Here is a 27,754-nt window from a genome sequence, read left to right as displayed (position 1 = left end):
GTGGTTCTAAGGCGGTCAGCGAAACACCTCGGAATTATTTGGCGAAAGCAGGGGCAGCACACTAAGTAGATCGCGTCACTAGGGCACGTGATCCTATTTTGAGCGAAGGTTGCGCTGCGAGCCTTCTTCCTAAATCCCGACTCCACCGCGTCCCCCCGACCCAACCACCCTCACCACCGCGCGTCATCAACACACGTCCCCGCCCATCAACTACGCGGTACACATATCGCGTCCAACACCCCGCGAGCTTTAATCGCTGCTTCCCGCCCACTCTACGCGTCAACAGCAGACCGTGCAACCGTAAGCCCGACACGAGCCATGGCGGACGAGGCAGCAGCACCCGTGGCGACGGAGCCCGCGGCCACCACTGAGATCCCAACGCGTCCCGTAGACGCCGCAGCCGAGCCTGCTGTCGCCAAGGCGAAGCCCTCTGAGGGGGATGCCGTCATCGCAACCGAGGGAGTTGCTGAAGGTAAGAGAAGTCGCGCGTAGCTTCCACGGGGCTTTCTAACGCGACGACGTATCAGTTCCGGAGAAAGAGGAGCCTGAGGAGACTGCCACTGCCAAGCAAGAGACGACTGCCGACGCGACGACCGACGCAGCCGCTGCAAGCAACGAGACAGGTACGTGAAAATTACTGTCGCGACCGAAACCGTTTCAGCACACCCACTCGACATGACAGCGATACTGATGACTGCCCAGATGCCGCACCTGCCGCCGAGTCTGCTGCCGAACCTGCTGCTGACGCCTCCGCCACGAACGGCACCGCGACCACCCCGGCTAAGAAGTCGAAGAATGGCAAGCGCAAGTCAGCAGGGGGCATGCCCGAGCACAAGGCCAAGAAGACACCCGCCAAGAGCAAGAAGAAGGCGCCTGAACTCCGTCTTGACGCTCAGCCCGGAGACATGTATATGGTCGCCATGCGCGGATACCAGCCATGGCCGGTCATCGTTTGCGACGAGGAGATGCTGCCTGAGTCTCTCTTGAGCAAGCGCCCTGTCAGCGCAAAGCGCATCGATGGGACATATCGCGAGGACTTCCTTGAGGGCGGCAAAAACGCGAAGGACCGCAGATATCCTATCATGTTCCTCGGCACTAACGAGTTGTAAGTTGAACCCATCGCCCCCACAGCCCCATCTGCTGACATGTTTTTGATAGCGCCTGGCAAGTCAACACTGAGCTCCTGACATTCGATGTTGAGGACGTAAAGAAGGACGTCGAGGCTGGCAACTCGGCAAAGAAGAACAAGGCATTGTGGTCGGCATACGAGATTGCTGCAGAAGGCCACGATCTGGCGTACTTCAAGACCATGCTCGCAAGCCACGAGGCAGCCCTGCAAGAGGACGCTGAGGCGCGTGAAGCTAAGGAGGCCGAGAAGAAGGAGAGAAAGGAGAAAGCTGCCAAGCGAAAGAGTAGCGCTGCAGCCGGCTCTGACGATATGGAGATGGAAGACGCCGGTGACGATGCCGCTCTTTCAGCCAAGAAGGCAAAGGCCACCAAGAAGCGCAAGAAGGAAGACGACAGCGACGGTGGCGAGCCTGCAGCGAAGACACCTAAGACTACCAAGCTGAAGCTCAACAACAAGACCCCTAAGGAGGGTTCTGCTGTGAAGCCCAAGAAGGAGACGAAGTCGAAGAAGAAGGCTTCGGAGGAAGCCACATCTGCTCAGCCAGAGGAGCCGCCGATGACTGAGGAAGAGCGTCTGGTCAAGCGCGAGAAGCAGAGTAAGCACAGAACGACCTTGAACTCCAGCAATTGCTAACCAGCGTAGTTCTGTACCTCCGCCACCGCCTGCAGAAGGGCTTCCTCTCCCGCGACCAGGCTCCCAAGGACGAGGATATGACCAGCATGGCTGATTACCTGAAGCAGCTCGAACAACATGAGGATCTCGAGGCCGATATCATTAAGAAAACCAAGGTCCACAAGGTCCTCAAGGCTATCATCAAGCTGGACAACATTCCCAAGGAGGAAGTCCACAGCTTCAAGTCACGCTCCACTGAGCTGTTGAGCAAGTGGAATGGCGCACTGGCCACTGCTGATAGAGAGTCTGCCGAGAAGACCACACCGGCCGCTACCAATGGCGTCAAGGCTGATGATGAGAAGTCTGAGTCTGCAAAGGCTGACACGCCAGCTGTTGAGAAGAAGGAAGAGACCACGGAGGAGGACAGGGAGGGGCTTAAGGAGGAGCCCAAGGACGAGACGACGGCTGAGCCCACAGAAGAGAAGGACGAAGCGCCAAAGGAGGAAGCGCCAGCTGAGTCAGCTACTGCAGCACCTGCCGACAAGGACGGTGATGTCTCCATGGCCGACGTCGAGGCTACCAAGGAAGCACCCGCCATCATCGATGCGCCGAATCCAGAGGGCGTGAACGCTGCCACCACTGAGTCGACGTCAGAGACGGCAGCGCCGACTACTTCTTGAGCACCTCAGGCGCGGGCAGATGGATGCGCCTGAAAGGTGCTAGAAAGCCTTTGAGATTGTTTACGCACGGCGTCCCAGACGGTTGGGGCCACAAGGGCAGGATGGTGATTTTGCACGCGATTTCGCGCACTGTACATATATTGCTGCTTGAGCATGGCTAGTCAGTTCTAGTTCCGAGACGGGAGGAGCATGGACAGGGATATTCTTTGAGCGAATTTCGATCTAATCAAACACTGCAATTCTTACATTCTTCTGTGCATATGCGCGCTCTCGCCTGTGATAATCGTCAGCATGGGGCGTTGCAGTGCTTGTTTCTGACGGCCTGGCTCGAATTCTCGTCACACCTGGCACCACGCTTCCTAGCAAAAGGGCAACCAAACGACCACCATGGTTCCCATCGCGTCGCAAATCCGTTGGCATATGCACTATAGCCTTTGTGATGGATTTCATCTACTTTCAAACGTACTTCTCGTTCCGTTGCAACATGGCGATTTTCCATCCACATTGATGTGCGCGTCAGGAACAGCAACATCCCACATAATGGCGCGCGAAAGCCCCCAAGCAGCGAGATACTGGACCACGCATATACACGGTGCAGAAATGAGAATATCTCAAGGACTGATTGCACGGTATGCGAGTGGCCCAGCAAAGACGGCACGTCGCTACGACGCTTTAGCACATTGCTACAAGCATGATGGAGGAGGGAAACGCTGTGCAGGGCTACGGAGCAGTCTTGTGTAGCTAAGAAGTGCTAATCGCCGCGTTCTACGGGACTTGGGCGCAGCAGCGCCGCGTACGATGCTTGTCGCGTGGCCGCTTCGTCGCGGCCGGACGGCAGTGTCTGTTCTTGATACAACCACGCGAAGCACTGGGTTCTGCATCTGCATCTGCACTACCCGCGGCATCAAAGTCGCGCCTCTCAGCGCACCAAAACCCCCTCGCTGACGTGCTCGCCCCAACCCGGCTGTCCCAGGTCTCTCTCTGGCTCCACCCTCCTGACACTCGTCTTCACCCGCCTCGTTCCCTGCCTTACGCACCCAAGTACGGCCATGTACCCTCCAACCTCAAAGTGCGCCTTCGAGTTCGAATTCGCCTTCGACGTCGTCGACCCAGCCCTCATCACCCCACAGCCCTATCCACAGCGCGCCTCGCCTCAGCCAACACGCTGCTCAACGCGCCGCTCGTGCAGCCCTCGCGCACGGCGTGGTGCAGAGCGACGAGCTCCTCTGCGCGCTTGAGATCTACATCCACGTCTCCACCAGCATCCACAGCTGCCTCTCGTGCGGTCCCGTCCCCGTCTTCGGCATTCGCCGTCGCCGTCGCTGTAGCTGTCGCTATGGAAGAAGAGGGGCGTGCAGAAACAAGCGCAAGCGCTGCAGCAGGGTCCTGAGAGTGTTAGAATTGCACAGCACACGCAGCGTATAGTATACGGTCTCCCGGGTGTCCGCTACAGAATAAAGGCAGGGGAGATACGGGGGGGGGTTAACGTACACAAACACCCGGACGCAAGGAGACAAGATCGCTGAGGATTTGCGCGAGCTGCATCGTGTCCGCTGCGATGCTGGGAATTGGCCTGTCGCAGTCTGGGTCGGTGGTGCTGGAGATGCAGATGGAGATGACGCACCGCGGCAGCGACGTTAATGTGGGGTCGGTGGTGCAGGGATCCACCACCCATACAGCTCCAGCGCCGACGCTAATTCGGGCCAGGTACCGGCAAGTCGCGGTGGTAGATTTGGGTGCGGTATCGCTGTCTCCTCGACTCTTTGCTTTGCTTTCCTCTACTTTGCTTTGCTTTTGAACCGTGCAGTGCAGTGCATATCCGCGTCCCATTCCTACCTTGTACATACCACACCCATCGACTACAATGGCGAGCGCAGCAAGCATAGCGCGGAACTGCCGCAAGGTACGTACGGTCGCACAACGAGCATGCAGGTCCACTGACGCGCGCAGATAATGTGCATAGGCCGCAACTACGCGGCGCACATCGCGGAGCTGAACAGCGCGACACCGCGACAGCCGTTTTTCTTCCTCAAGCCCGCGTCGTCCATCCTGCTGCCCGGCGCCGGGCCTGTGCTCAGGCCCAAGGGCGTGAACATGCACTACGAGGTCGAGCTGGGGCTTGTCATGGGGCGGCAGGTGCGGGATTTGCGCGAGGATGATGAGCAGGGGGCGATGGATGCTATTTCGGGTATGTCTAGCTATCTATTATTGAGGGGTTATGGTGGACTATCGTGTGTTGTATCACGGGGATATGTGTCTGGACATGGAAAACATGGAAACTACGTGGACGGGCCAGACTGACGAGGACAGGATATCTGCTCGCCATCGACATGACGGGCCGCAACGTGCAGGAAGAAGCGAAGAAGAAAGGCCTCCCGTGGTCCATCGCCAAGGGCTTCGACACCTTCCTCCCCATCTCGCAGCTGATCGCCAAGTCGCGCATTCCCGATCCGCAAAACGCCCACATCTGGCTGTCCGTGAACGGGGAGATGAAGCAGTCCGACAGCACCGCGCTGATGCTGCACCGCATTCCGGAACAGCTAAGCGCCATCAGCAGGGTTATGACGCTCGAGGCGGGTGATATCATTCTGACAGGAACGCCAAAGGGTGTCGGGCCGGTGAAGACGGGGGATGTTATGAGGGCGGGAATCAAGGTTGATGGGAAGGATATTGACGAGGCGACGCTAGAGGTGCCGGTTGAGGACCGCGAGGGGTTGTATGCGTTTGCCGAGACATGAGAGGTTGGAAAGCCGTAAATGAAAGTGTCTGAGCCACGCTCTACTTCTTCTTTGGAGAAATTCCTCGAGCCCGCGTGTTCTTTGCTCTGGTCGTGCGAGAGCTGGTTGCGGTGGGGGCTGCAGCAACGGTCGGCTTCTTGGATGGCGAAGTGGGCATTGGGCGTTTTGCCGAGCTCTTCTGTCGAGGTGCCCCTGGGCTGACAGTCACAGATCGCTCACGGCCGGCTTCGATTGCAGACTTTTTATGCGCTTGCTTCTTCTTCGGACTGGACGCGGGAGCTGCGGTGGCGGTCGAAGACGGAGGATATTGACAAGGAGTGCCGAGCTTCGCGCAGCGTCCACAGGCCGGCTGCGTTCGATCACACTTCTGGTGACGCAAACGACATGACTTGCATGCCCCAACGGACTGTCGAGGCCCCTTGGTGTCTTTCTTCACAGTAGCGGGTGCCTGTCTCGAGCTGCCAGGAGCAGCTTCGGGTGGTGCCTGCTGTGGAGCTGGGGTGGGCTTTGGCTTTGGCTTACTGATCGCCTTGCGCGACTTCACGGTCTCAGCCACGGACATGGCTGACTTGGTTGGCAGAATCGGCTGCTCTTGTCTGCTTGGAACGGCTTGCGGCACTGCTTGCTGGAGTGAACGGTCCACTGCTTGCTTCTGCTTGCCAAACGTTCTGCGCGTGGGTGAGAGCGGGGCCGGAGTCTCGTCGCCGAAGGTCAGAGGCATTTGTTCTGCGACGGCGGTTTCCTCGACGATCATGTCCTTCTGGGCTGCTGGAGCAACTGGTTTTCTGGGAGCTGTCCTGTCGTCACCTAATTTTGGGCGCGTCACGCGTTGAGCTGGTGCATCGTCGACACGCTTCCGTTTTCCCGAAGTCTTGTCAGTAGTGGGAGCGTCGACAGGCAGCTTGACGAGCAGCGAAGAGCTAGAATCTCGAGCAGGATCTTCGCAGGTAGGAGGCGCCGCTCGTTCGGGCTGTACATGCTCGTTCACCGAGGGCACTCGCGGGTCGTAGATGGAAGGCCGCTTCATGAGATTGCGCCTGGCTGACTGCATCTCTGTTCGCTTCGGCGGCGAGGAAGGTATCTGTGTGTCAGAGCTGGACATGCATTAGCCATGATTGCAACAGTGCGTTTGCAACTATCTCACCTCAACACGCTGACTGAGCCTGGAGGGGTGCCCTGGTGGAACTGACGGCCGTTGTCGTTGCACTCAACCTCCATCTCAGTGGTGGCGTCTGAGAAGCCAGCATTGTTCTCTGTGCCAACGATCAGCGTTTCCTGTGGACGCTGGGTAGCATCTGCAGCCTCGTTGCTGCTTTTGGGTTCTTGAGCTCGGCACATCGCACGAAGAGCGGCAAGCTCCTTCTGCATGTCCTTGAACTGCTGAGTGTTCTCCCAGCCATACTCGATCTCAGGCACAGCTTCTAGAAGATCGAAGCTGTCGTCCTCTGGGCGTACGGTGTCTTCATCTGGTGGCGGGAGGACACCCGTATGACCATGGCGCTGAGGTGACTCGGTCAATCTGCCTGGAGAGCGACCTTGGGGGCGAGCGGCGGTGCTGGTACGCTCGCGGTCCTGACGCTTCGAGGGTGACTGTGTCTCGATTCCGTAGAAGACAGCCAGCGGATTGTCATCCTCCTGCGCCTCACCAAGCGCTTCCTCAACCCCTTCACGCTCACATTCTCGTTGGCGACTGTCTTCCTGTCGATGACTCAACCTCTGCACCTCCGCAGCCCTCCTCCCCTCCTCCCTCCTCCCACCCTCCAGCACCTCCAACCTCTTCACCACCCCCCTAACAACCCCACCCTCATCCCTGACCCCCTCAACATCCTCCCCCAACCTCTCAACCCTCCCATCCAACGCACAAACCCTCTGCCTCAACCCCTTGATTCCCTCCACACTCCCCTGCAACCCCGTGACAGCCTCCTTGCACCACGCCACAAACGGGCCCTCTCTCTCATCCGCCTCGAGCGCCTCAACCTTCCTCTCCAGACCCCTGACCCTAGCGACGGCGGCCTCGGCGGCATCAGCCACGGCCTCGATAGCTGCGATGCGCGCGTTGTACGCCTCGTGTGCGGACTGGAGGGCTTTCATCTGCGCGTGGAGGTGCGTGTTGGCGCGGGAGTTCTGGCGTTCCCAGAGGAGTGCTTCGGCGGCTTCGTAGGGGAGGCGCGTGCTGAGGGGCGTGGGTTGCGCGGTGCTGGGGCGCCGTGGGGTGGTGCTGATGCTGCTCATGGCGAGGCTGTGGCTCGGGTCGTCAGTAGTCGACTAGTGCAGAGACCGTGTGGTGAAGGGCAACGCTGTCGCGGCAGCACTTGACCAGCCTGGAGGTGATGCGTGTCCGTCAATGCGTGGTGGAGCTTTGTATGGAGTGGCTAGACGCAGCCTGGTGAGGCGGCTGTCGTGAGCCGTGCGAGTACACCGTAGTGCTGCGAGCGAGAAAGGCAAGGTCGGGCGGTGTGGGTGAGGTGTGTTCCTGCCAAAGAGGAAAGAACGACCCAACAGCACCTTCCTTCCCACCCCACGGCTCGTCCCACCCCACCGCAACAGCACGCACCACAAGCCCCAACCATTGTCATAAGATCAAAGTACGCAACGCTGCAATTGAACCTTTCTTATTGAGGCTACCTTGTGGTTATTTAGTCGCTCCGGACACTCGCCAGCATCACGCGCCGCGCTTCGGCCCCTTGGGCGCATCCAAAACCTCTTCTCTCTTCATGACTCTAACTTTGCCGTCCTTGCTGGCATCGTCAGCGGGCTCGTCGCTCTGCTTGGGCCGCTCGGCAACGCTCTTATCGTAGCTGCTCGGGTCGATGCCAAGGATGCCGCCGACGTTGTTGCGGTCGCCGGGGACGGAGAACTCGCGGAATGCGTAGCGCCACTCGTTGAGGAAGCCGCGGATGGCTTTGCCGACCTTGTCTTTGCCGTTCTTGGAGTGGTGGCCCGTGCCGGTGATGGCGTAGACGGGGCGGGCGGAGGTGCTGTGTTTGAGCAGGATGCCTTCGAGGTAGGAAACCGACTCGTCTGGGTGGAGTCCTGCGTGCATCAGTGTCAACACGGCAGCCGTGTGTTGTGGCGACTTACCGTGCAAGTCAACGTACAACTCTTTCGAGTCATCGTTGCCTTTGTTTCGCTCTTCATAGAGTATGCGTGCAGCTTCACGATGAGCTTCGCGCATCAGATTGTTCTCGCTCTGCCCTCTCAGGCTGAGAGCTTTGGCAGCGCGAGAGTCGCTACGATTCCAGGCTTGTGCGGCACTGACGAGGGTTAGCATGTTGTTGCCTCTCGAGCATGTGCATGGCCTACCTTTGCAAGAACTTGTTCCGCAGACTGCCATGCTTGAATGCCTCCGCTCGGGCCTTGAGATAGGCCTGATTACCCTTCTCGCCCGTCTCCAGCCACGGGATATGCTGCGGTGCAGGGATGGCCTGGGCGGCTACGCTGTTCTCACGCGACCCGGTAAAGCTCTTGGTCGTTTTGAGTCCCTTGCGCGCCGGAACCGGCGATGCAGGCGCAGGCGACATGCGCACGACATCAGCCAGGTTGCTCGTCACGGCTCCGTCTCTGTGCCCGTGTCCGCCTCGCTTGCCGTGATGTCGCTTGCCCGACTTGGCGGCGGCGGCAGATCCAAGACTCGGGAACGCCTCGTTGTCGTCGACAGCTAGCGCTGACGGGGTCGCGGCACGCGAGACTTGACGACTGCCGGCTCGTGATTGTGGACGGCTGCCTGCTGCGGGTGTGAAGACGGGAAAGGGACTCAGTCCTGGGGGAGGACGTGTGTGGCCGCTCCCTGTCAATCCGTAGAGCTGCTCCAGCGAGGACGGCTGCGGTGTGCTGTAGGGAGAGTCGGATGCTTGTAGCGAGGGGAACATGTCAAAGTCAGACATGTGGAAGTTGGGTACAGCAGCTTGCAGGGGCGGTGTCGAGACATCTGAGACGGCCATGCGGGCCATGAGGGCTGACGGGTCGTGCGAGAACAAGCAGGTATCTCCGGCAAGACAGTTGCCGTTGAGGAAATATCTGGAGCTGTTAGTGAGGAGTTGGGGAAGAGTTGGGGAGGAGTTGGGGAGGAGTTGGTGAGGAGTTGGTGAGGAGTTGGAGAAGAGTTGGTGAGGAGTTGGAGAAGAGTTGGTGAGGAGTTGGGGAAGAGTTGGCGAGGAGTTGGGGAGGAGTTGGTGAGGAGTTGGGGAAGAGTTGGCGAGGAGTTGGGGAAGAGTTGGCGAAGAGTTGGCGAAGAGTTGGGGAAGAGTTGGGGAAGAGTTGGCAAAGAGATCAGGGAAAGCGACTCACTTGCACAGCGTCTTGGTAGTGTCATGGCTGAACCTGCAGTCTGCGCGCGCACAGTGCCCCGTGGACAAAAAGTACTTGCAGACAATGTTGCTCTTCTGCTGCCCCACAGGCGTCGCGGGTCTGAGCGCCGGACTCATCGACTTGCCAATGAGGTAGCCCGACTCGCTGCCCATGGGGGTGGTCGCAACAGGGGCCTGGCCGTTCTGGGCGCTCATCAGCGCAAGCAGGGCGGTGGTGAGGTCGTAGCCGTTGGCCTCGAGCGCCAGCTCAATCTCCTCGTCGGAGCGCTCGTTGCCGAGGACGGAGCGCAGCATATCGTAGGGCCCCATGTCCATGGTCTGCGGCTGGATCCACTCGGCGGCGGCGCCATTGAGGGTGCCGTCGCCCAGCAGCGACGACTCGGTGCCGCCGGAGTCGTCGTTGACGAGCCAGTCGACTGCATGGCTGTCGAGGTCGCCGTACTCGTTGTGCGGACTGGCGCCCTCGCTGAACTGGTAGGCGCTGAGGCTCGGGCTGTGGGGAATGTGCGGCGTCGCAAAGGCCAGGCGCGGCGACGGACGCGGCGAGGTAAAGGGCGAGGCGGTGCCCGTGTGCGACTTTGCGCGGGTGAAGGCCGGGGGCGCGATGCCAAAGCCCGGCGGCGGGTTGGTGGTGCGCGGCGACTGGTTGACGGGCGTGGGCGCGCGGTTCTGCTGCCACGGCGCGGGCGACGGCCGGCGGATGACGGTGTGGCGGCTGGGCGGCGGCGAGGTCGAGCCCGAGTCGCGGTACCGCCACAGACAGTCGAGCACCATGTTCTCCAGCGACTTGCCCGTCAGGCCCGTCGCCTTGCGCAGCAGCTCCTCCAGCCGGTCCGTCTTGTCCTCGTCGTCCAGCACCTCGTCCTGCAGGATGGGCCGCGCCTTGTCGTACACGTCGTCGGGCACCATCGCGCGGGCGGTCCGACAGCGAGCGCGTCGGGGCGGGCGGCGCGATCAGGCGGTTGCGTGCTGTGTGGGTATGCGTGCGAGCAGCGGCGGCGGCAGCGCGTCGGAGAGATGGCTGCGCTCAGCGGCTCCGCTTTCCTCGCACCCGCGCCGTGCTGTCTCTGGCCCCGCAGAGAGCAGCGAGACACGAAGCCGAGACGGTCGCCGAATTGCCCAGAGAGCCTGGCGCTGCGCTCGGGTGTGGGGGGCTGGCCCCGTCCGGGTGGTATATCAACAAGGCCGTCACCGGTACCTTGCAGAGCAGCAGCTGTCCGCGTCGTCTTGGCGACTGATGGGGCGATGCACACGCAGAGTTCCAGTAGTATCGGCGCGTTGGTGAGCCAGTGTCTGTATATCGATCGCAGCGTCGACGCATCAGCGACCGCACGGGAGATGGCACTGGAGAGGCTGGAATTACGGGTGGCACGATGAGAGATGCCGCTGGGCTGTGGCTGAGTGGATCGCCAACGTCACGCCTCCACTGCGAATCGCCGACTGTGCGTCTGCACTGCGAACCGCCGACTGTGCGTCTGCACTGCAGGTGCAACGGTCGGCACAGCTTGTGTCTGCGCGATGAGGGTCAACTTGTCCGGCGTGCAGCAGGGCATGCACCTCCGATCGACCATCTAGGCATTCCGGGAGCACGGGAGCCCCCAGGGTCCGCGATGATGAAACCACAACTAGCCCGCCAGCACCGCTAGCTAACGCCGTCAGCAGCTACGAGCTGGCGGCCATGTCCCCCAAGACTGCTGCATGCTCTGCACGCTCTGCACGCTCTGCACACACCATTTCCTCTGCACGCTCCATTTCCTCTGCACACTCCATTTCCTCTCCTCCCGACGCCTCGCAACATGCCCAGCAGGTAGTCTCACACGCACTTGCCCATCGCTTCGCCCCTCTGCATCCCATCTGACCCTCCGCACACCCGTCATCCGCGCTGGTCCGCCAGCACTCGACTCGACCCACGCACGCATCACCGGCGACGACCATGCCGGCCTCGGACTACGACGGCCGCGCCCTCGCGCTGCCGCTCGAGGACGACACGACCGGCGAGACGCCCATATGGAGCCGGCGCTCGCAGTCGTTCGCGCGCTCGTCGCACTCGAGCCGGCCGCCGACGCTGCTGCAGCGCGGCCTCTCGACGGCGCAGACGGTCCAGCGCCGCGCCACGGCGCAGTACAACCAGCTCTCGCCTGTGCAGAAGCTGCTGTTCGGTGCCGGCGGCATCGTCGTGCTCGTCGTCGGCATCCTGTTCCTGGTGTTCAACGAGCGCATCTTCGGCGCGCTGCTGCCTTATGCGAAGAAGTGGCGCGACGTGACGGCGGGCTGGCTGGTGCTGTGGGCGCTTATATTCACAGTCAGCTTTCCGCCGCTGATTGGCTACTCGTCGCTGTTGACGGTCGCGGGGTTCGTGTATGGCTTTCCGAACGGGTACGTCCACCATCACCATCCTCGCCCTCGGAGCAGACGACGACGTGGAGCGCACAGACGGAGAGGAACAGACGGAGAGGAACAGACGGAGAGGAACAGACGGAGAGGAACAGACGCATACAGACGCATACAGACGCATACTGACGCACACTGACGCATACTGACGCACACTGACGCTCGACAGCTGGTTCATCGCCGCCTCTGCCACCGTCGCCGGCAGCACCGCCTCCTTCCTGCTGAGCCGCACGCTGCTACGCAAGATGGTCACCCGGCTGATCGAAAACGACAAGCGCTTCGCGGCGCTCGCGCTGACACTCAAGCACGACGGCCTCAAGCTGCTAGTTATGATCCGCATGTGTCCGCTGCCATACTCACTCTCCAACGGCGCCGTTGCCACCTTCCCAACCGTGCACTGGGCCTCGTTTGCGCTCGCAACCGCCATTGTAAGCCCCAAGCTGATGCTGCACATTTTCATCGGCAGCCAGCTGGAGAAGATTGCCGAGAGCGGCGGGAAAATGGACGCCCGCACAAAAGCCATCTCGTACCTGAGCATCGCCATCGGCGCCGTTGCCGGCGTCGCAACGGGCTGGTTCATGTACAAGAAGACCAAGGAGCGGGGCGCCGAGCTCGAGGAGGAAGAGCGCCAGGGCGTGCGCCGCGCGAGCATCGAGGGTCTGGCGAATGAGTACGCCGACGAGCCTGATGCGCTGGAAGCGGCCGTCCACCTTAGAGAGGAAGACGACGATATCAGTCTCCGCGGCGGCTGGGACGACGAGTACACGGACGACGTCACTGACGCTGCTGAGATTGGGGACGACGACCCGTTCAGGGACGGAGATGCCGCGGATGCAGAGGACGGGAGGGGGCGGAAGCCGTGACCGTCCACACGTGTACGGTGCGTAGTAGACCTCGCGGTTTTGGAATAGACAATCCATGTAGACAATCCATGTATCGGATACCTTGATTCACTCCACATGTTCGAGCTGTAGATGGATCATGACAAGTGAGGAACCTCTTTGCGATCCACATCTTCTCACGTTAAACCAAGACGTAACAGAACAGGAAATTGATTCGCCATATACAGGGTCCGCATCCGCCCATCCGCATATCTACCGCTAACAGAGGAAAGCATCTCGGATCACAGAGCTGGGCCCGAAGAGGTATCCGACATCGTAAGACACGCATCGCCCACCAGTCGCTGCAATGACGAAAAAGAACCTTCTCATATTGAAACAGCTGATGGCGAGGACGCATCTTCTATTGTACATCTATTCTCAGAGACCAATCAGCACATTTTGACCCCGCAAGAACCTTGGAATAGAGAGTACCCACTCTTCAACCCCGTGTCATCTATGCCGTGAAGCTCTTGGTGAAGCTCGTGGCAATCTCCTTCAGCTTGGACTCGAGGTCCTTGCTGAGAGCACCTTCCCGCTCGATAGTGGCGAGCAGGTCAGACTCGTTGCTCTTAAGGTGAGCAAGGAAGTCGGCCTCCCACTGCAGGATCTTGTTGACGGGCACCTTGTCAAGTATACCGTTGACACCAGCGTAGATCAGAGGAACCATCTCGTTGACGGCCATGGGGCTGTACTGCTTCTGCTTGAGGAGCTCAGTCAGACGCTCACCACGTGCGAGGGTCTGCTTGGTGGCGGCATCCAAGTCGGAACCGAACTGGGCGAAGGCGGCGACCTCACGGTACTGGGCCAAGAAGAGCTTCAGGGAACCAGCGACCTGCTTCATGGCCTTGACCTGGGCAGCGGAACCAACACGGGAGACGGAAAGACCGACGTTGATGGCGGGGCGGATACCCTTGTAGAACAGCTCAGCCTCCAAGAAGATCTGGCCGTCAGTGATGGAAATGACGTTAGTAGGAATGTAAGCGGAAACGTCACCACCCTGGGTCTCAATGATGGGCAGGGCAGTGAGGGAACCACCACCGAGGCGGTCGTTCATCTTAGCGGCACGCTCGAGGAGACGAGAGTGGAGGTAGAAGACGTCACCGGGGTAGGCCTCACGACCAGGGGGACGACGGAGAAGCAGCGACATCTGACGGTAGGCAACGGCCTGCTTTGTCAGATCGTCGTAGATGATCAAGGCGTGCTTGCCGTTGTCACGGAACCTATGAGTTAGTCAGTATTTGGAAACCCGCAAATTCGAGGAATCTCGCAAATTCGAGATATCTACGTACCACTCTCCCATAGAGCAGCCGGTGAAGGGTGCCAGATATTGCAAGGGCTTAGAATGAGTTAGCTGGATGATGGGTGTATGCGTGGTGAGTGACTTACGGCCTAGAGGTGAGTTAGCTAACTGATGGACGTATGGGTGGTGGGTGACTTACGGCCTCGGAAGCAGTGGCGGCAACGATGGTGGTGTACTTCATCGCATCATTCTCCTCAAGAGTCTTGACGAGCTGGGCGACGGTGGATCGCTTCTGACCAACGGCGACGTAGATGCAGTAGAGCTTCTTCTTCTCGTCTGATCCCTTATTCCAACGTCCTTCGACAAATGTCAGTTGTCTGCCGCGCAGGCTAAAGATTCGGAGTACTCACCCTGGTTAAGCATAGCGTCGAGAGCGACGGCAGTCTTACCAGTCTGACGGTCACCAATGATCAACTCACGCTGACCACGGCCGATGGGAACCATGGCGTCGACGGACTTGAGACCAGTCTGGACGGCCTCGCGGACGGACTGACGGGGCAGGATACCGGGGGCCTTGAGCTGAGCACGGCGGCGCTCTGTGGTCTTGAGGGGACCCTTGCCGTCAATGGGGTTACCGAGGGCATCGACGACACGGCCGAGAAGAGCCTCGCCGACGGGGACATCGACCTGCAATTGTTAGCGGGCGGCTCCTGCGCAATTGCCCTCGCTGCTACTCACAATCTCTCCGGTACGCTTGACGGACTCGCCCTCCTTGACGAGACGGTCAGAACCGAAAAGCACGACACCGACTTGGCCGGCCTCGAGGTTCATGCACATGCCCTTGACACCGGAGGCGAACCTGGGAACGCGTTAGCTGCGCTGCTGGCGTGCAGGAGTTGGGGTCTTGGCGTACTCGACGAGCTCCTCAGCCTGTACGTTGTTCATGCCGTGGACACGGGCGATACCGTCACTGTTGTCTCCCAGTCAGCGGATGGCTCTCGCGATGGTCGCGATGGCGCGGTGATGCGAAGCGGCGTACCCGACGGAGAGGACACGACCGGTCTCGGCGAGCGAGTTCTCCTCCTGGACACCACGAATGCGCTGCTCCAGGATGGAGGAGACTTCGGTGGGTGTGGCCTTAGCATCGGATGCGTAGGCGCGGGCGGCGGTGAACGCGGGAGCGCGGGCCTGTAGTGGCAGATTCGTCAGTACTGGTGTTGGGTGCGAGGCTTGGCCCGGCAGAGGGGAGCTCCCATCGCCATCTCAGCACAACGCGCTGCAGCCCCGACTCCATCGTCATTAGAGCTTCAGTGCAGCGCCAATGGCATCGGTGGTCGGGTCCTCGAGCTGCAGGCGATGGCAGAGGTGGCGGCAGGCGCAATGGCTGGCAGTTGCGATGGACTTACCGAAGCAATCCTGCTCGAGGCAGAGATTGCGGCGGCCCGGCGGCTGGACTGGCGGATGGCCCTTGAGAACATGACTGCAGTGCTCAAGAGTCTATTGAGATTGCTCTGCAACCAATTGAGATTGATGCAGGAAGGGAGGAGGGGAGAGGTTGATGGAGTAGGAGATGGAGCTCTGAGGAAAAGACTTGAGCGGTCCCCGGGAGGAAAGCGCAACCCGCGCTAGACCGCGCCTTCCCTAGTTCGGCGACGACAAAAACACGGGGTGGTTTTCCCATCGCCAACATCGCAGCAGGTAATGCACACTTTCGTATTCACGGCTGGATGGATGCTTTCTTCAATTCCTACCGGGCGCCAGTTTGACAGGTGTGTTGTGCTTTTTGCCATGGCCGCACATGCAATGAGCAGTTGCACGCTCGGTACATCTCGGACTGACAGCTCCCAGCTTGACGACCCTCAAAGTTCGAGCACCTTGCTTCAGCAACGTAGGTCACATCCCTCTCCAACACTAATTTATTCGCGGAATCCAAGCATATAACTCGTTCGCTCGATACGCATGGCAATCTTGCATTATAATTGCAAATATGGACGCTAAATTCACGCTGCAAATGCTATCCCGAACAAGCTCCACGTCCACCATATGTGCATGTACCTGGACGCCGGTACACCTGACTCCCACGCAATGCTGTGCTGCGGCTTTCTCCTGCTCAGTCCTGCCCTTTATGCCATATCTTCTCAGTAACCTTTTCACCTCCCAGTCCTCTCTAAGCAACGGGCCCTACTCTTCGCTGGCCAGCCTCTCGCGTTCCCATGCTTACTGAGTCTTATCGTTCTGTCCCTTGCTCTTCTTGAACTTCTCAATGTCCTCCTCCACAGCCTTATCGATGCGGCTCTTGAGCTCAGGGCGGTAGCCGAGGGAGAACAGGATCTCGAACCAGACGAAGAACGGAGCAAGGAAGAACGCCTGCACAAGGTTGTCTAGCAGCGCCGGGGCCCTGCCCTCGAACTTGCCGTGTCCGATGAACTGCGCGATCCAGCATGCAAAGTTGATCCCACCTGCCCAGTAGTTTGCCATGGCCCCGTAGGTCGTTGTGAGGTGGTTGCCGTACGCGGTGGCACCGATCAGGATGGGCGCAAGCATCGTTCCTGCCACCGGCTCCATGAGTATGTAGAGGGTCGAGTAGAGGACTGCGCCGAACGTGCCGACATTGAGGGGCAGGTTGGGTATCGACAGCCACGAGGGCAGCGGGACGGCGGGTGTGTTCGTGAGCTGGGTGTACATGAGCTGGCCGTCGAGAATATTCAGCGCTGGGTCTTACGAGCATGAACGCCGTCAACAGGATCGGAGGCACACAGAGGACGTGTATCCCCACATTGACCTGGGCGAAAAGCGACGTCAGTTGACATGTGAAAGGCCGCTGGAAGGGGTTGCACCCACGGGATTGTGGTGGTATGCGCCATACTGTACGGCAGTCAGTACTGATCACCATCATCTCAGTCCTCGCGTATGACGTACGAAGCGCAGCTGCTTCTCCAGGTTCAGAGACATGGTGCCCGATGCGGTGCTTTCTCGCGTGTCAAGGTGTGGGAGAAACTAGCACCATCTCTTGGGGGATGTCGACGGCCGAGGGGGTCTGCTGGCGTGCTCACGAGATCCTACGCTTCCAACCGCAATCGCACAGGATAAGCAAAACAGTATGCAGAGTGACTGGTTGCACGGCATGCCCGGTGTGGGGCTGGACTGCGAGCCGGAGCCGGAGTTTCTGATCGGCGGCAGGCGCGACTTTCAGGGCTGTCGCGACCCAGAGCAGTTTACGCCATTGTTCTCCAATCCCCGCAATCCACCACCCACGATCTCCTGGCTCCGCAATCGCCCTCGGCAGCTGGCGCGACCACACTGCGAACTTTGCGCATAGACTGCTCGAGCGTGGACCAAAGAGGATAGCTTTGCTGGTGGTACGCGCCTCTTACTCGAGGCTAGCGCGCCGGTCGCTCACTACAGTCGTTACAGCGCACGCAAGAAGATATTAGAGTCGCATAATACGAGCGCGCCCGTATTCGTTTCCTTCACCTGTTCATTCGTGCCAACAAAAGTCACTCTGCGACCGCGCAACCACCCATCCCTCGCACCCAGCCATGTTCTTCCTCAAGGAGCTCGAAAAGACGATCCAGCTACACCCTTCGTACTTCGGTCCGCTCATCCGTTCGCACATTCACAAGGAGCTTCTGCAGAAGGAGGAGGGCTCGAGTACGGGAAAGTACACAATTGTGTGCATATTGGACTCTTTCGATATCTCAGATGGCCAGGTGATGCCTGGGTCTGGCTCCGCCGAGTACACAGTGCACTACAAGGCCATTGTATGGCGGCCGTACAAGGGCGAGGTGGTACGTGGGCTTAGCATGGACGGCAGACGTACAGTGACTGACCATAAGCAGATGGACGGGATAGTAACGTCGATCCTGCCTTCTGGCTTCTTCGTGGACTGTGGCTCACTGCAAGCTTTCGTTGGACGCAACGTACGGATTCTGGCTATCGTTCTTGCTAAAGCACACACTGACCTCTGGCAGATGATTCCCTCTGACATCAAGTTCGAGGGCAACGCAGCACCGCCCCAGTGGACGGACGGTGCAGATCAGGTTATCGAGAAGGGCACAAATATCCGCATTAAGATCAAAGGTATCCGTTCTGAGGTCGACAAGATGTACGCGGTAGGGACGATGAAAGAAGTATGTTATCCACTCTTCTGGCGTTCGTATGGTTTCAATGCATTAATCTATTGCAGGATTATCTTGGCCCTCTGTCGCAGTAGTATGGCGACAGTGACAGCTTGCTTGGCAGATAGGTCAGGCTGCGATAGCAACACGCAGTGTGACAACTCTTCAGCTAGAGAATGTGCCCCCAATCCCACCACTAAAATTGAGCTTGTAGCTCAAGGCTGAACTACCCATCCCAGACTCACTCTTGGGAGAGCACGTAACAACAGCTACTGAACCCAGCCTGGAGGTGATCAGAATCTTTAGATTCCGTTGACGAACTCGACGTTGGACTGTTACCGATGGCTCTCATATTAGCACGCATACAACCGGGCGCATTTCTTGAGGCGCATTCCTGACTGCGAGTGAAGTGGCGCAAAGATGCAGGGCGGTCCTTCGCATTATCCGATAATCAAGTTGATGGCCTGTAAAAGGGTCTAAACAGAAAATCGTTCATCGCATTCTTTGTCTGGCAATAGGACTTGTGAAGCTCAACCACGTGTCAAAGGGCGGCTTGGTAGTTTCGGCGACTCAGGGCACTTCCGCGTCTCCGCCTCCGCAACGTGAGCACTGGCCAGCTAGATCACCCTCAGCTGCGCCTTCATAGACGACTCTTCCTCTGTAACTGCACACCGCTGTCCTTCGCTTCGTCACATATCATGACATAATTGACACTATTGTACCACCACAACGCTGCTATCATGCCGCGCGAGCGCGCCACAAACGAGGAGGAGGCGGAGCTCTTGAGAGGGCACGAGTCGAAAGCGCGAATGTCAGAAGATGGCTCGGAAGCCTCGGGGTCCTCGATATCCACCATGTCCCTCGTGCTCGAACACATCAATGACGGCCCGCCAAACCGCGCATTGCAGCCCGGGCTGAACGAGAAGTACCGCGATGATGACGAGTACGTGCCCGGGCGTGCGCGCGAACAGCTGGACATCGAAGACGGACGTTTCGAACCTCTCAAACCGGTTGACAAGAAGGCACGACGCTGGCTATGGATTGTAGCCACGATATGCGTCATTGGCTGGGGCCTGGCGCTGGTGTCGTTCCTGTACAACGGCAACTACAAGCACGTATCTACACGCCCACACGATCCTCTGGCGAGCTCTACAAAGGGCTCAGGAAAGAAAGTCACCCTCGATCAGGTCATGAGCGGCCAGTGGTACGCGAACACACAGAGTGTGTCGTGGATCGCAGGACCAAATGGCGAGGACGGTTTGCTGCTCGAGAAGGGCGTTGCTGGCAAAGACTATCTTGTCGTTGAGGATATTAGGAACAAGGACAAGAAGGATAGTAGAGGACATACCACTTTGATCAAGGAGAGCAGCTTCAAGGTCGGCGACTCGTACATCTACCCCAGCGCGGTGACGCCGAGCAAAGACTTTAAGAAGGTGCTTGTTCAGTCCGGGTACCAGAAGATCTACAGACACTCTTCCACCGGCCTGTACTGGATCTTCGATGTTGCAACACAGACAGGCGAGCCTCTTGATCCCGAGAACCCGAATGCTAGGATCCAGATTGCATCCTGGTCACCCCAATCGGACGCCGTCGTCTTCACCCGTGACAACAACATGTTTATTCGTAAGCTTGACTCGAACAAAGTCACTCCAATTACGCAAGATGGTGGCGCCGAGCTCTTCTACGGAGTTCCAGACTGGGTATACGAAGAAGAGGTCTTCCAGGGCGACAGCGCGACGTGGTGGTCTGAGGACGGCAAGTACGTCGCCTTCCTTCGCACAGATGAGTCAACTGTTCCTACGTACCCGGTGCAGTACTTCCTCTCCCGTCCTAGCGGAGAGCGCCCAAAGTCCGGTGAGGAGAACTATCCAGAGGTTCGCGACATCAAGTACCCCAAGGCTGGCGCACCCAATCCTATTGTATCTCTTCAGTTCTACGACGTCGAGAAGCGCGAGGTCTTCAACATCGAGATCGAAGACGACTTCGCTGATGACAACCGCCTTATCACCGAGATTGTCTGGGCTGGGTCCACGAAGCAGGTTCTTGTTCGCGAGACAAATCGCGAAAGCGACACGCTCAAGCTTGTCCTTATGGATGTGCAGAAGCGCACAGGCAAGACTATCAGGACCGAGAACGTTGCAGAGCTGGATGGTGGATGGATGGAAGTGTCGCACACAACTACTTTCGTCCCTGCCGATCCATCGAACGGCCGCCCTCACGATGGCTATGTTGACACTATCATTCACGAAGGCTACGACCACATTGGCTACTTCACACCTCTGGAAAATGCTAAGCCTATCTTGCTCACACAGGGCGAGTGGGAGGTTGTAGACGCGCCATCGCGTATCGATCTCAAGAACAACCTTGTCTACTACATCTCCACCGAGCACGACTCGACCGAGCGCCATGCATACGCCGTCAAGCTCGACGGTACCGGCAAGCAAGAAGTCATCGAGAACAGCGGAGTAGGCTACCACTCTGCATCCTTCTCTAAAGGCGGCTCCTTCGCTCTGATCAGCTACAAGGGCCCCGGCATCCCCTGGCAGAAAATCATCTCCACGCCCTCCAGCTCTGAGAAGTTTGAGAAGGTCCTCGAAGAAAACAAATCCCTCGAGCGCTTCGCTGCAGCCCACGAGCTCCCCATTCTGAAGTATCAAACCATCGAAGTAGACGGCTTCAAACTCAACGTCCTCGAACGCCGACCGCCGCACTTCAGCGAAAAGAAAAAATACCCCGTGCTCTTCTACCAGTACTCCGGACCTGGCAGCCAGCAAGTTGATCGCCAGTTCACGGTCGACTTTGAGTCGTTCATAGCCTCGTCGCTAGGCTACATCGTCGTTACAGTCGACGGCCGCGGCACAGGCTTCCTCGGGCGTAAACTGCGCTGCATAACGCGCGGTAACATCGGGCACTATGAAGCACTCGACCAGATCGCGGCGGGCAAGATCTGGGCGAAGAAGGAATACGTCGATGAAGACCGCATGGCGATCTGGGGGTGGTCGTACGGCGGGTTTCAGACGCTGAAGACGCTTGAGACGGACGCAGGTGAGACATTCAAGTATGGGATGGCTGTTGCGCCCGTCACGGACTGGCGGTTCTACGGTACGTCTCCCTCTCCTTTCATCCTTTGCTTGCATCGCTGATTTGATCAACAGACTCCATATACACCGAGCGCTACATGCACACGCCGCAACACAACACCGCCGGATACGACAATACCTCGATCTCAGACGTCAACTCCTTGAGCCAAAACGTCCGCTTCCTGGTCATGCACGGCATCGCAGACGATAATGTGCACATGCAGAACACACTGACCCTCCTCGACAAGTTGGATGTCGCGGGCGTCGAGAACTACGACGTCCATGTTTTCCCGGACTCGGATCATAGTATCTACTTCCACAACGCGAATCGCATCGTGTACGACAAGCTGACGTGGTGGCTCACGAATGCGTTTAACGGCGAGTGGCTGCGGCTGCAGAATGTGCGGCCCAAGGCGATGAGCGAGGGCAAGGAGAAGCGACGATAGTACTGTGCACTTCCTGTCACGGCGTTAGGTTAGCATGCATATTTTACGTTGAGCAAGCATATTAAAATGCGATTTCCCTGCTCCCTGATTCCCTGCTTGGCTACGATACACACCCGCCTCTGACTCCTTTCCGCCTCGCTGATCCTGCTCATGCAATCTAGTACTCTTCTTGGTAGATGCCGGCGCGCTCGTGCCCGCCTACCCGCAGAAACACCTTCATGCTCTCGAGCACCTGCCACTTCAGCCCCGTCCGAGCGACGTTCTGCCCCGGAAACCCGCCATACGTCTCCTCGAACTCAAACGCCCTGAGCGCTTTCCAGATACCGTGGATCTTGGCGGGCGGCAGCGGGATCATGTTCGGGTAGCTCCACATGAACGAGAAGCTGGCAGTGAGCGGGTGGGCGGCCGGCTGCGCGGCGTTGAAGAAGCCGGACTGGGCGTGTTAGTATGCGAGTGAGCTCTTGGTAATCCGAACGGGGAGCACAAGGGCAGATATGACTTGAGGGAGACGTACGGGCACACTCATCATGGTGTCTGCGATGAAGAGTTTCTTCTCCCAGTGCAGCACGCTGCTCCCGTCAAAATGGCCGCCGCACTGGATCACCGTCACGCCTGGGACGATTTCTTCTGCGCCTTTGTACAGTTTTCTCACTCCGTGCAAGTCTTTCCTGTTCAACCACTCCGCATCGTCGGACGCTACATATACTGGACATTTGAACTGACTAGCCCATTCGAGGTGCGTGGTGTAGAAATGCGGGTGACTGATCACAATCGCCTTTAACCCCCCCTTCTCGTTGATGAAATTGATGGTTTCTTGGTTCAAGAAGGCAATTAGGTCCCAGAGCACATTGCCATGGGGTGTTTGGAGGAGAATGGCGCGCTCGCCGATGCCGAGTTGTTTGCGGGTTGTTGTGCTGTCGCTGAGGCCGGGAGAGAGCTCTGCAGGTGTCAGGGGCGCGGTAGTGATGTAGTGGATGCGAGGATCATGTTCGTCTGTCTTGAACTCGTTTTTCTGAGTGGCTTGTGAGTCGTTGAGACTGGTCCAGGTTTGGCCGTGGGCGGGGACGTATTGACGTGGGTCCTAGGGATGTCAGTGGTTTGCAGCTTCACCGATGGGAATAGTGTTCGAATAGAGTAACGCTTACGGAATTCTGAAGTGTTTAGAGGGCATAGTTCGTTTGACGTCACTTACAAGACAGACTCGACACTCCTTTGGTGGTGACAAGAGTGAAACATCGTACTGGGTCCCGCATACATCGCAGATGGCCAGATCTCCCGATTCGAACTTCATAGTGAACTGCTCAGTGCTTCGTAAGCTAGAAAAGATAATATCGGCCTGTTGATCATGATTGCGACGCTCGTCGTGCTTATGTACGTGTAAAGTGGGGGTGTACAGCTCCAGAGCTGACTGCCTAGATGGGGTAGCTTCTTCGGAAAGCTGACGCCCCACAGCTTACCAATGGATCGTTATGTCATGCGCAAATATGAAGCGGATGTGTAAGGGGTTGGTGTTGAAGAATGTTGGTCGCATTGAGGACATTGACTACGTGACCAAGACTGTTTCTACGCATAGGATTGCTGATAAGGGACTGGTGTTGTAAACTTGTGGTAGCGAAGTCCGAATGCCGCGAGGAAAGACTTTGCGAGAGTGCTATGACAGAGATCCCCCAAGGACCCAGATCTCGCCGTTCGCGACCTTGTCAGGAGTACTCGTGACCTCAATGTTGCCGGGCTGGATCTGCAGACTTCGTCAGCAAGTGTCTAAAGGCCAAAAAGTAGCGTGCAACAAGCACTAGAGAACAGCCTTGTTAAAAGAGAGGATTTGAGCATTCGCTAACGCTGTTGTACTCTTATGAAGTGATAGTGTTGGTTAGGGCTGGAGCAGCGCAATCTGGGACCTTCACCCCACGCCCACACTTCAGCAAAAAAACAAAAAGAATATCCTGGGGTGCTCGACTTTCGTCAAACGAATGCTGATGAGGACGGGACTCGAACCCGCGCCACTTTCGTGACCAGGAAGCTGATTGCTCAGCAATGCTAAGGAATGGACCTTAACCTGGCGCCATAACCAACTCGGCCACCTCACCGTTTTTTAATGAAAAGGAAGGCAGTTGTAAGATTCATATTCAAAATTGAGCGTGCAAATGTGGTGTTGCGAAGGAAATTGTCTTGGGCGGGCGGGGTTTCTTACTTACTGTCTTCTGACCGTCCTTGGACTCCCACCAGACTTCGTTGCCGGCTAGCGTCTTTACTTTCCTGCCTTCTTCCCATGGACTCTCGGCAACGATGTGCCTCTTGACGAACCGCTCGAGGTTGCTGTGCGCGCGATCTAAGCCGCTGCTACCCTCATACGCCTGCGCGCCGAACTGATTGTAGTCTTGCGGGTCTTCCCACGGCTTCCTCTTCAGGTTCTTCATGACAGTGTTGTCTGGCGCGAGCACCGTGGCATTCTGCGCTGCGTCTTCAAGGCGACCAGACACGGCATCGACGTTGCGCGTCAGATCACTGAAGATCGCAATATCCTGCACCTTTCCAATCACATCTGATATGATGATCCCGGAGGCATCGTTCGACGAGGGCATGATGCAGTCTTGGAGAGGCGACTGCTCGTTGAAAGACTTCGAGATAGTCTTAAAGGATCGCGATTCGGCGGCGCATGCGAGGAAGAGGCAGGCACTTGCAAAGGAATATAAGACAGACCTCATATTATTGTCTGGTATTCACCTTGGTAATGTTGAGTGTTGTACCGCGCTGAGGGGTAGAGGTCATCGTCATCACCGCGGAAATGCCAAGCACACATGAATGCGCGGAAGATCAGCGAGGTGTGAGCCTCCAAGTTTGTACCTTCCGCACCATGATTCCGAAAAGGTGACAACCGCCCGCTGAGGGTGTCGCCGAATATTGCTCGACTTCATATGGCCGCTATGGATCTTCCTCTCCCCACGGTTACGGTGGTAAGCTCACACACCTGTTTGAGATATCATGCTAAGAATTTCAGGATGATCTGCGTGACTTTCACACGACACACTTCCCGCACGCGCCTGCACCCGAGCACATTCTGAGTAGCGTCGACAGTGAGCCAGCTGAAGAGTGCTACGAAGAAGAGGCGAATGCGCTCGGCTGTTACGAAGATAGCACACCGCGGACGCTCACCGATGAGCAAATTGCTATGTTCAGACACTCCGAGATCCAGGCTATCATTCGCAAGCGCAGGCTAAAACGCGAAAACGGCAACGGTCCAGAGGAAGAAGAGGCCGAAGATGGAGAAGCCGAGGAGTCCGTCGCAGAGGGTTCATCTAAGGTGGAATCTTCGGCTTCACAAGCTACTCCCGCTGCGGGACCAGAAACAGATAAAGTTGCAACTGGCCGTGTCGACAAGCTGAAATCCCAGTCCCAGCAGTGGGCAACGAGTAGCCCAAGGACGAAAGCCAGGAATAAGAGGAACCGCGACAAGTACAAGGCGAAGAAGAGAGATGAGCGGTTCAAACGTGAGCAGACCCGGAAACTCAACCGCGATGAAGACGACGAGAGCGACGAGTGGGATCCTTGGCACCAAGCCAAGGGACCAGATGTGCAGAAGGACGATACCGTGGATCTGGACTACTGAGCTTCAAGCCATTGTATGACTGCGGCTGCAGTGCGCGAAATAATATTACAGTGTACGTACATCCTTCTCCCTGTGTGAGTCGTGCAATGATGAAAATCTTCATCGTCATCCTTAGGCGGAGAAGTAGCCGGGCTTGAGTTGAGGATGTTAGACTGCTCTGCGGTCGGACTCTTCGATTCGCCGAGGCACTTTCGAGGACGAGTCTTTTATAATCTTCTCTCTGACTGCACTCGCTGCGTACGCCTCTGTTCCTGTTCTAAACATGTGGCTATGGACATTGACGTGGCGATCAGACTCGCGATGAATTATCTACTGGAAGTTGATCTCCACACCCGACTCTGGTGCAAGATTGCTATCAAACAACAGCAGCTCCGAGATTATGCAGACTACATTGGTATTGGATGGAGTGGAACCTGGTTGCCCAAAAGCTTACAGCTGCGCGTCGCAAGCTCAACGCATTCACGCTGTCAGCTCCAGCCGATTGCAAAGTGCTGGAGAAGTGGTTAGGATATTACCGACGATCCCGATTAACCGCGCTCCAGATCGACGGGCTGGCTCTGGGTTTAATTGAGCTGACCTGGGACTACCAGTTGGATAATGGGAATCTGCATAAGCTGACACTCCTCAAAAGGATCGATATTCGTGTATTCGATCACATGGGCTGGATGATGAATGTGCGTCGAGCGTCACGACCAGTATTGTGAGCAGCCTCAAAAGACAATTGCCTCACGTAAACACCGTAGCGACGATGTCCAGCCCCGAATTCGATTTAGTATCGTAACTATTTGGTCCCATAGTTGTAGTCACGACTGCCTGAATCGTATAGCACCGCGATTAATTTTCGCAAGGTCCTCGAGTGCGATAGCGCTACCAGTAATGCATGTCCTTACTTATGGTCTTACTATCACCTTGTCTTCCCATCCCCATGCGTCAATCTTTTGCTCTGCACATACAGTGGTCGTCTGGGCCATTGCATCATCATTGTTTACAGCGGGTTTCCTTCGAAGCGTCTCTCACTTCACCTTCACTTTGAGTGCCCGCTTGGCACACCCGAGCAGACCCGCGCCTGCCTGGCCGCTTCTACATCATTGGCTGCCATCATCCTTCTCCTCTACATCTCGCTGCGGCACAGACGTCGTGCTACACTGCGATCGAAATGGCTCCCCGCAAGCCAACCGCAACTGCAAAGCCAGCGAAGAAGGGCATCGCCAGCCAAAGCAAAAATGTCGTCAAGAGGCCTGTCCGTGGCTACCACAAGTACAAGAATGGGCTGCTAAATGTCACACCCAAGGGTGATGAGAAAGACCTGTAAGTTGACAGAACTCTCTTTAGCGAGGCAAGTTGCTGACAAGACATACAGTTTCAAGAATAACCAGCACTCGCCGCTGCTTCGCCTACCCCCTGAAATCCGTAACCGTATCTGGGAGTATACTCTTGGAAATATCGTGTTCAGGGTACGCGGTAAACGGTCCGGCCGGAAGTATTCGATGGATTTTGTACCTCCGTCCAATGAGCCCAGCATCGGCGTGTCTCTTCTTCGCACTTGCTGCCAGATATACTCTGAAGCTGCATCCATGCCCATCCGCCTCAACACCTTCGCCTTCTTGTCTACCTGGGCAGTAAAAAAGGTCACGAAGCAGCTCAAACCGTACCAACGCAAGCAGATCAACACTATTCGGCTCGAAGCTTACTCACCTGACGATCACAAGCTTACTCATCTCTGGCAGATGTCTTCAAGCATCAGCATCTACCCTGCTGTGAAGACGTTTCAGTTCATCGTGCACGGCGGGGCTGGCCAGGAGAAATCCATTACTCTAAAAGACATCGAGACCCAGTTTCGCGAGGATCACGCAACATTATTGGACGATGCTGGCATTGGCTTGATCGTGGAGGAAGGAGATGGATTAATGCCAGACTCTTGGTTCTCGGTTCTTGGTTGAGTAAGTGTATTCGAATTGACTCGATTACCGCAACCTTCTACTAAAATATGTAAAGAATTGGTTAGCATCTGACAAAATCGGACGATTGAGGATAATCTGATGTCGTCCGCACGCTCAAGCGCACAGTAACTGCAATCAGGCCGAGACCTTGGGCTGGCATTCATACGATGCACGTCTTATTTACACTCAACAGGCTCATGTCGCTTGGATTTAACACATCATAGCTAGGGTCGTGATTTCTAATGGTTCGCTCGAACTCCTTCTGGCCTCTGAGCGAAGCGCACAAACCTTTTATCCGCCAAATGTGAGAGTAGAAAGCTGGCGTGCTCACCCTCAAGTAGGGAGAAGCTCAATACAAATTAGCTGGTATAGCGAAAATCTATGAATCTTAATCCTTTTGCTCTGCCTCGTCCCTGCAAACGCCAGTTGTTGATTGAGACCTATTCATTGGTCGTCGTCTTTTCACTTGCCTGAAGCTTCACTCAGAACAGCGCACTAGTGTAAGAGCTTTGTTTCCATATGACTCACAGGAGTCTCAATGTTCTCAACCGCTTCTTCCACCGTCAACATTTCACTCGACAAATC

The 27,754-nt window shown here is 57.2% G+C and overlaps 15 protein-coding genes and 1 non-coding gene across 16 annotated transcripts; 8 read left to right on the top strand and 8 right to left on the bottom strand.

Moving 5' to 3' along the window:
- Positions 1–318: 318 nt before the first annotated feature.
- Positions 319–2,421, top strand: M421DRAFT_54499 (uncharacterized protein; the record flags this gene model as incomplete). The annotated part of the gene is made up of 5 exons (XM_033595227.1): positions 319–472; positions 528–623; positions 703–1,105; positions 1,159–1,724; positions 1,772–2,421. The coding sequence occupies 5 exons, from the start codon at positions 319–321 to the stop codon at positions 2,419–2,421; spliced, it is 1,869 nt and encodes a 622-aa protein (XP_033452688.1).
- Positions 2,422–3,540: 1,119 nt separating this feature from the next.
- On the bottom strand, positions 3,541–3,966 carry M421DRAFT_2062 (uncharacterized protein; the record flags this gene model as incomplete). Its single annotated transcript, XM_033588172.1, has 2 exons — positions 3,541–3,807; positions 3,913–3,966. 2 exons carry the CDS (start codon positions 3,964–3,966, stop codon positions 3,541–3,543), a joined length of 321 nt encoding a protein of 106 aa, XP_033452687.1.
- Positions 3,967–4,132: 166 nt separating this feature from the next.
- On the top strand, positions 4,133–5,226 carry M421DRAFT_417153 (uncharacterized protein). The gene is made up of 3 exons (XM_033591337.1): positions 4,133–4,324; positions 4,372–4,609; positions 4,732–5,226. Exons 1-3 carry the CDS (start codon positions 4,286–4,288, stop codon positions 5,157–5,159), a joined length of 705 nt encoding a protein of 234 aa, XP_033452686.1. The 5' UTR covers positions 4,133–4,285; the 3' UTR covers positions 5,160–5,226.
- On the bottom strand, positions 5,200–7,391 carry M421DRAFT_2060 (uncharacterized protein; the record flags this gene model as incomplete). Its single annotated transcript, XM_033588168.1, has 2 exons — positions 5,200–6,253; positions 6,304–7,391. 2 exons carry the CDS (start codon positions 7,389–7,391, stop codon positions 5,200–5,202), a joined length of 2,142 nt encoding a protein of 713 aa, XP_033452685.1.
- Positions 7,392–7,821: 430 nt separating this feature from the next.
- Positions 7,822–10,375, bottom strand: M421DRAFT_98543 (uncharacterized protein; the record flags this gene model as incomplete). Its single annotated transcript, XM_033598631.1, has 4 exons — positions 7,822–8,192; positions 8,241–8,413; positions 8,463–9,176; positions 9,447–10,375. 4 exons carry the CDS (start codon positions 10,373–10,375, stop codon positions 7,822–7,824), a joined length of 2,187 nt encoding a protein of 728 aa, XP_033452684.1.
- A 1,024-nt stretch (positions 10,376–11,399) lies between these two features.
- Positions 11,400–12,720, top strand: M421DRAFT_54529 (TLG2-vesicle protein of 38 kDa; the record flags this gene model as incomplete). The annotated part of the gene is made up of 2 exons (XM_033595231.1): positions 11,400–11,842; positions 12,027–12,720. The coding sequence occupies 2 exons, from the start codon at positions 11,400–11,402 to the stop codon at positions 12,718–12,720; spliced, it is 1,137 nt and encodes a 378-aa protein (XP_033452683.1).
- A 472-nt stretch (positions 12,721–13,192) lies between these two features.
- M421DRAFT_98541 (ATP synthase F1, alpha subunit) lies at positions 13,193–15,456 on the bottom strand (the record flags this gene model as incomplete). The annotated part of the gene is made up of 8 exons (XM_033598630.1): positions 13,193–13,958; positions 14,028–14,074; positions 14,178–14,335; positions 14,389–14,665; positions 14,717–14,837; positions 14,892–14,948; positions 15,018–15,166; positions 15,385–15,456. The coding sequence occupies 8 exons, from the start codon at positions 15,454–15,456 to the stop codon at positions 13,193–13,195; spliced, it is 1,647 nt and encodes a 548-aa protein (XP_033452682.1).
- A 190-nt stretch (positions 15,457–15,646) lies between these two features.
- Positions 15,647–16,099, top strand: M421DRAFT_291794 (uncharacterized protein). The gene has a single exon (XM_033589032.1). The coding sequence runs from the start codon at positions 15,680–15,682 to the stop codon at positions 15,917–15,919; it is 240 nt and encodes a 79-aa protein (XP_033452681.1). The 5' UTR covers positions 15,647–15,679; the 3' UTR covers positions 15,920–16,099.
- On the bottom strand, positions 15,914–17,109 carry M421DRAFT_417149 (DUF962 domain-containing protein). The gene is made up of 4 exons (XM_033591336.1): positions 16,898–17,109; positions 16,820–16,843; positions 16,701–16,760; positions 15,914–16,651 (listed from the first exon to the last, which is right to left on the bottom strand). The coding sequence occupies exons 1-4, from the start codon at positions 16,928–16,930 to the stop codon at positions 16,196–16,198; spliced, it is 573 nt and encodes a 190-aa protein (XP_033452680.1). The 5' UTR covers positions 16,931–17,109; the 3' UTR covers positions 15,914–16,195.
- Positions 17,110–17,517: 408 nt separating this feature from the next.
- Positions 17,518–18,191, top strand: M421DRAFT_2055 (DNA-directed RNA polymerase II 19 kDa polypeptide; the record flags this gene model as incomplete). Its single annotated transcript, XM_033588162.1, has 4 exons — positions 17,518–17,766; positions 17,818–17,898; positions 17,950–18,108; positions 18,165–18,191. The coding sequence occupies 4 exons, from the start codon at positions 17,518–17,520 to the stop codon at positions 18,189–18,191; spliced, it is 516 nt and encodes a 171-aa protein (XP_033452679.1).
- A 645-nt stretch (positions 18,192–18,836) lies between these two features.
- M421DRAFT_54763 (uncharacterized protein) lies at positions 18,837–21,622 on the top strand (the record flags this gene model as incomplete). Its single annotated transcript, XM_033595256.1, has 2 exons — positions 18,837–21,198; positions 21,252–21,622. 2 exons carry the CDS (start codon positions 18,837–18,839, stop codon positions 21,620–21,622), a joined length of 2,733 nt encoding a protein of 910 aa, XP_033452678.1.
- A 157-nt stretch (positions 21,623–21,779) lies between these two features.
- M421DRAFT_54336 (uncharacterized protein) lies at positions 21,780–22,913 on the bottom strand (the record flags this gene model as incomplete). The annotated part of the gene is made up of 3 exons (XM_033595213.1): positions 21,780–22,055; positions 22,137–22,703; positions 22,815–22,913. 3 exons carry the CDS (start codon positions 22,911–22,913, stop codon positions 21,780–21,782), a joined length of 942 nt encoding a protein of 313 aa, XP_033452677.1.
- Positions 22,914–23,273: 360 nt separating this feature from the next.
- Positions 23,274–24,204, bottom strand: M421DRAFT_2052 (uncharacterized protein; the record flags this gene model as incomplete). Its single annotated transcript, XM_033588154.1, has 2 exons — positions 23,274–23,360; positions 23,818–24,204. 2 exons carry the CDS (start codon positions 24,202–24,204, stop codon positions 23,274–23,276), a joined length of 474 nt encoding a protein of 157 aa, XP_033452676.1.
- M421DRAFT_t23 lies at positions 23,597–23,709 on the bottom strand. Its single transcript has one exon. It is a non-coding gene; the product is annotated as a tRNA-Leu (tRNA).
- Positions 24,205–24,546: 342 nt separating the features above from the next.
- M421DRAFT_89712 (uncharacterized protein) lies at positions 24,547–25,229 on the top strand (the record flags this gene model as incomplete). The annotated part of the gene is made up of 2 exons (XM_033597793.1): positions 24,547–24,576; positions 24,621–25,229. 2 exons carry the CDS (start codon positions 24,547–24,549, stop codon positions 25,227–25,229), a joined length of 639 nt encoding a protein of 212 aa, XP_033452675.1.
- Positions 25,230–26,385: 1,156 nt separating this feature from the next.
- Positions 26,386–27,282, top strand: M421DRAFT_403295 (uncharacterized protein; the record flags this gene model as incomplete). The annotated part of the gene is made up of 3 exons (XM_033590257.1): positions 26,386–26,537; positions 26,590–27,169; positions 27,225–27,282. 2 exons carry the CDS (start codon positions 26,386–26,388, stop codon positions 27,167–27,169), a joined length of 732 nt encoding a protein of 243 aa, XP_033452674.1. The 3' UTR covers positions 27,225–27,282.
- Between the last annotated feature and the right edge of the window lie 472 nt (positions 27,283–27,754).

The sequence above is a fragment of the Didymella exigua genome (assembly GCF_010094145.1).
Source record: "Didymella exigua CBS 183.55 unplaced genomic scaffold M421scaffold_4, whole genome shotgun sequence".
NCBI classification, from domain to species: Eukaryota; Fungi; Ascomycota; class Dothideomycetes; order Pleosporales; family Didymellaceae; genus Didymella; species Didymella exigua.
The sequence above is the reverse complement of the archived record's forward strand: the minus strand, read 5'-3'. Positions and strand labels throughout refer to the sequence as shown.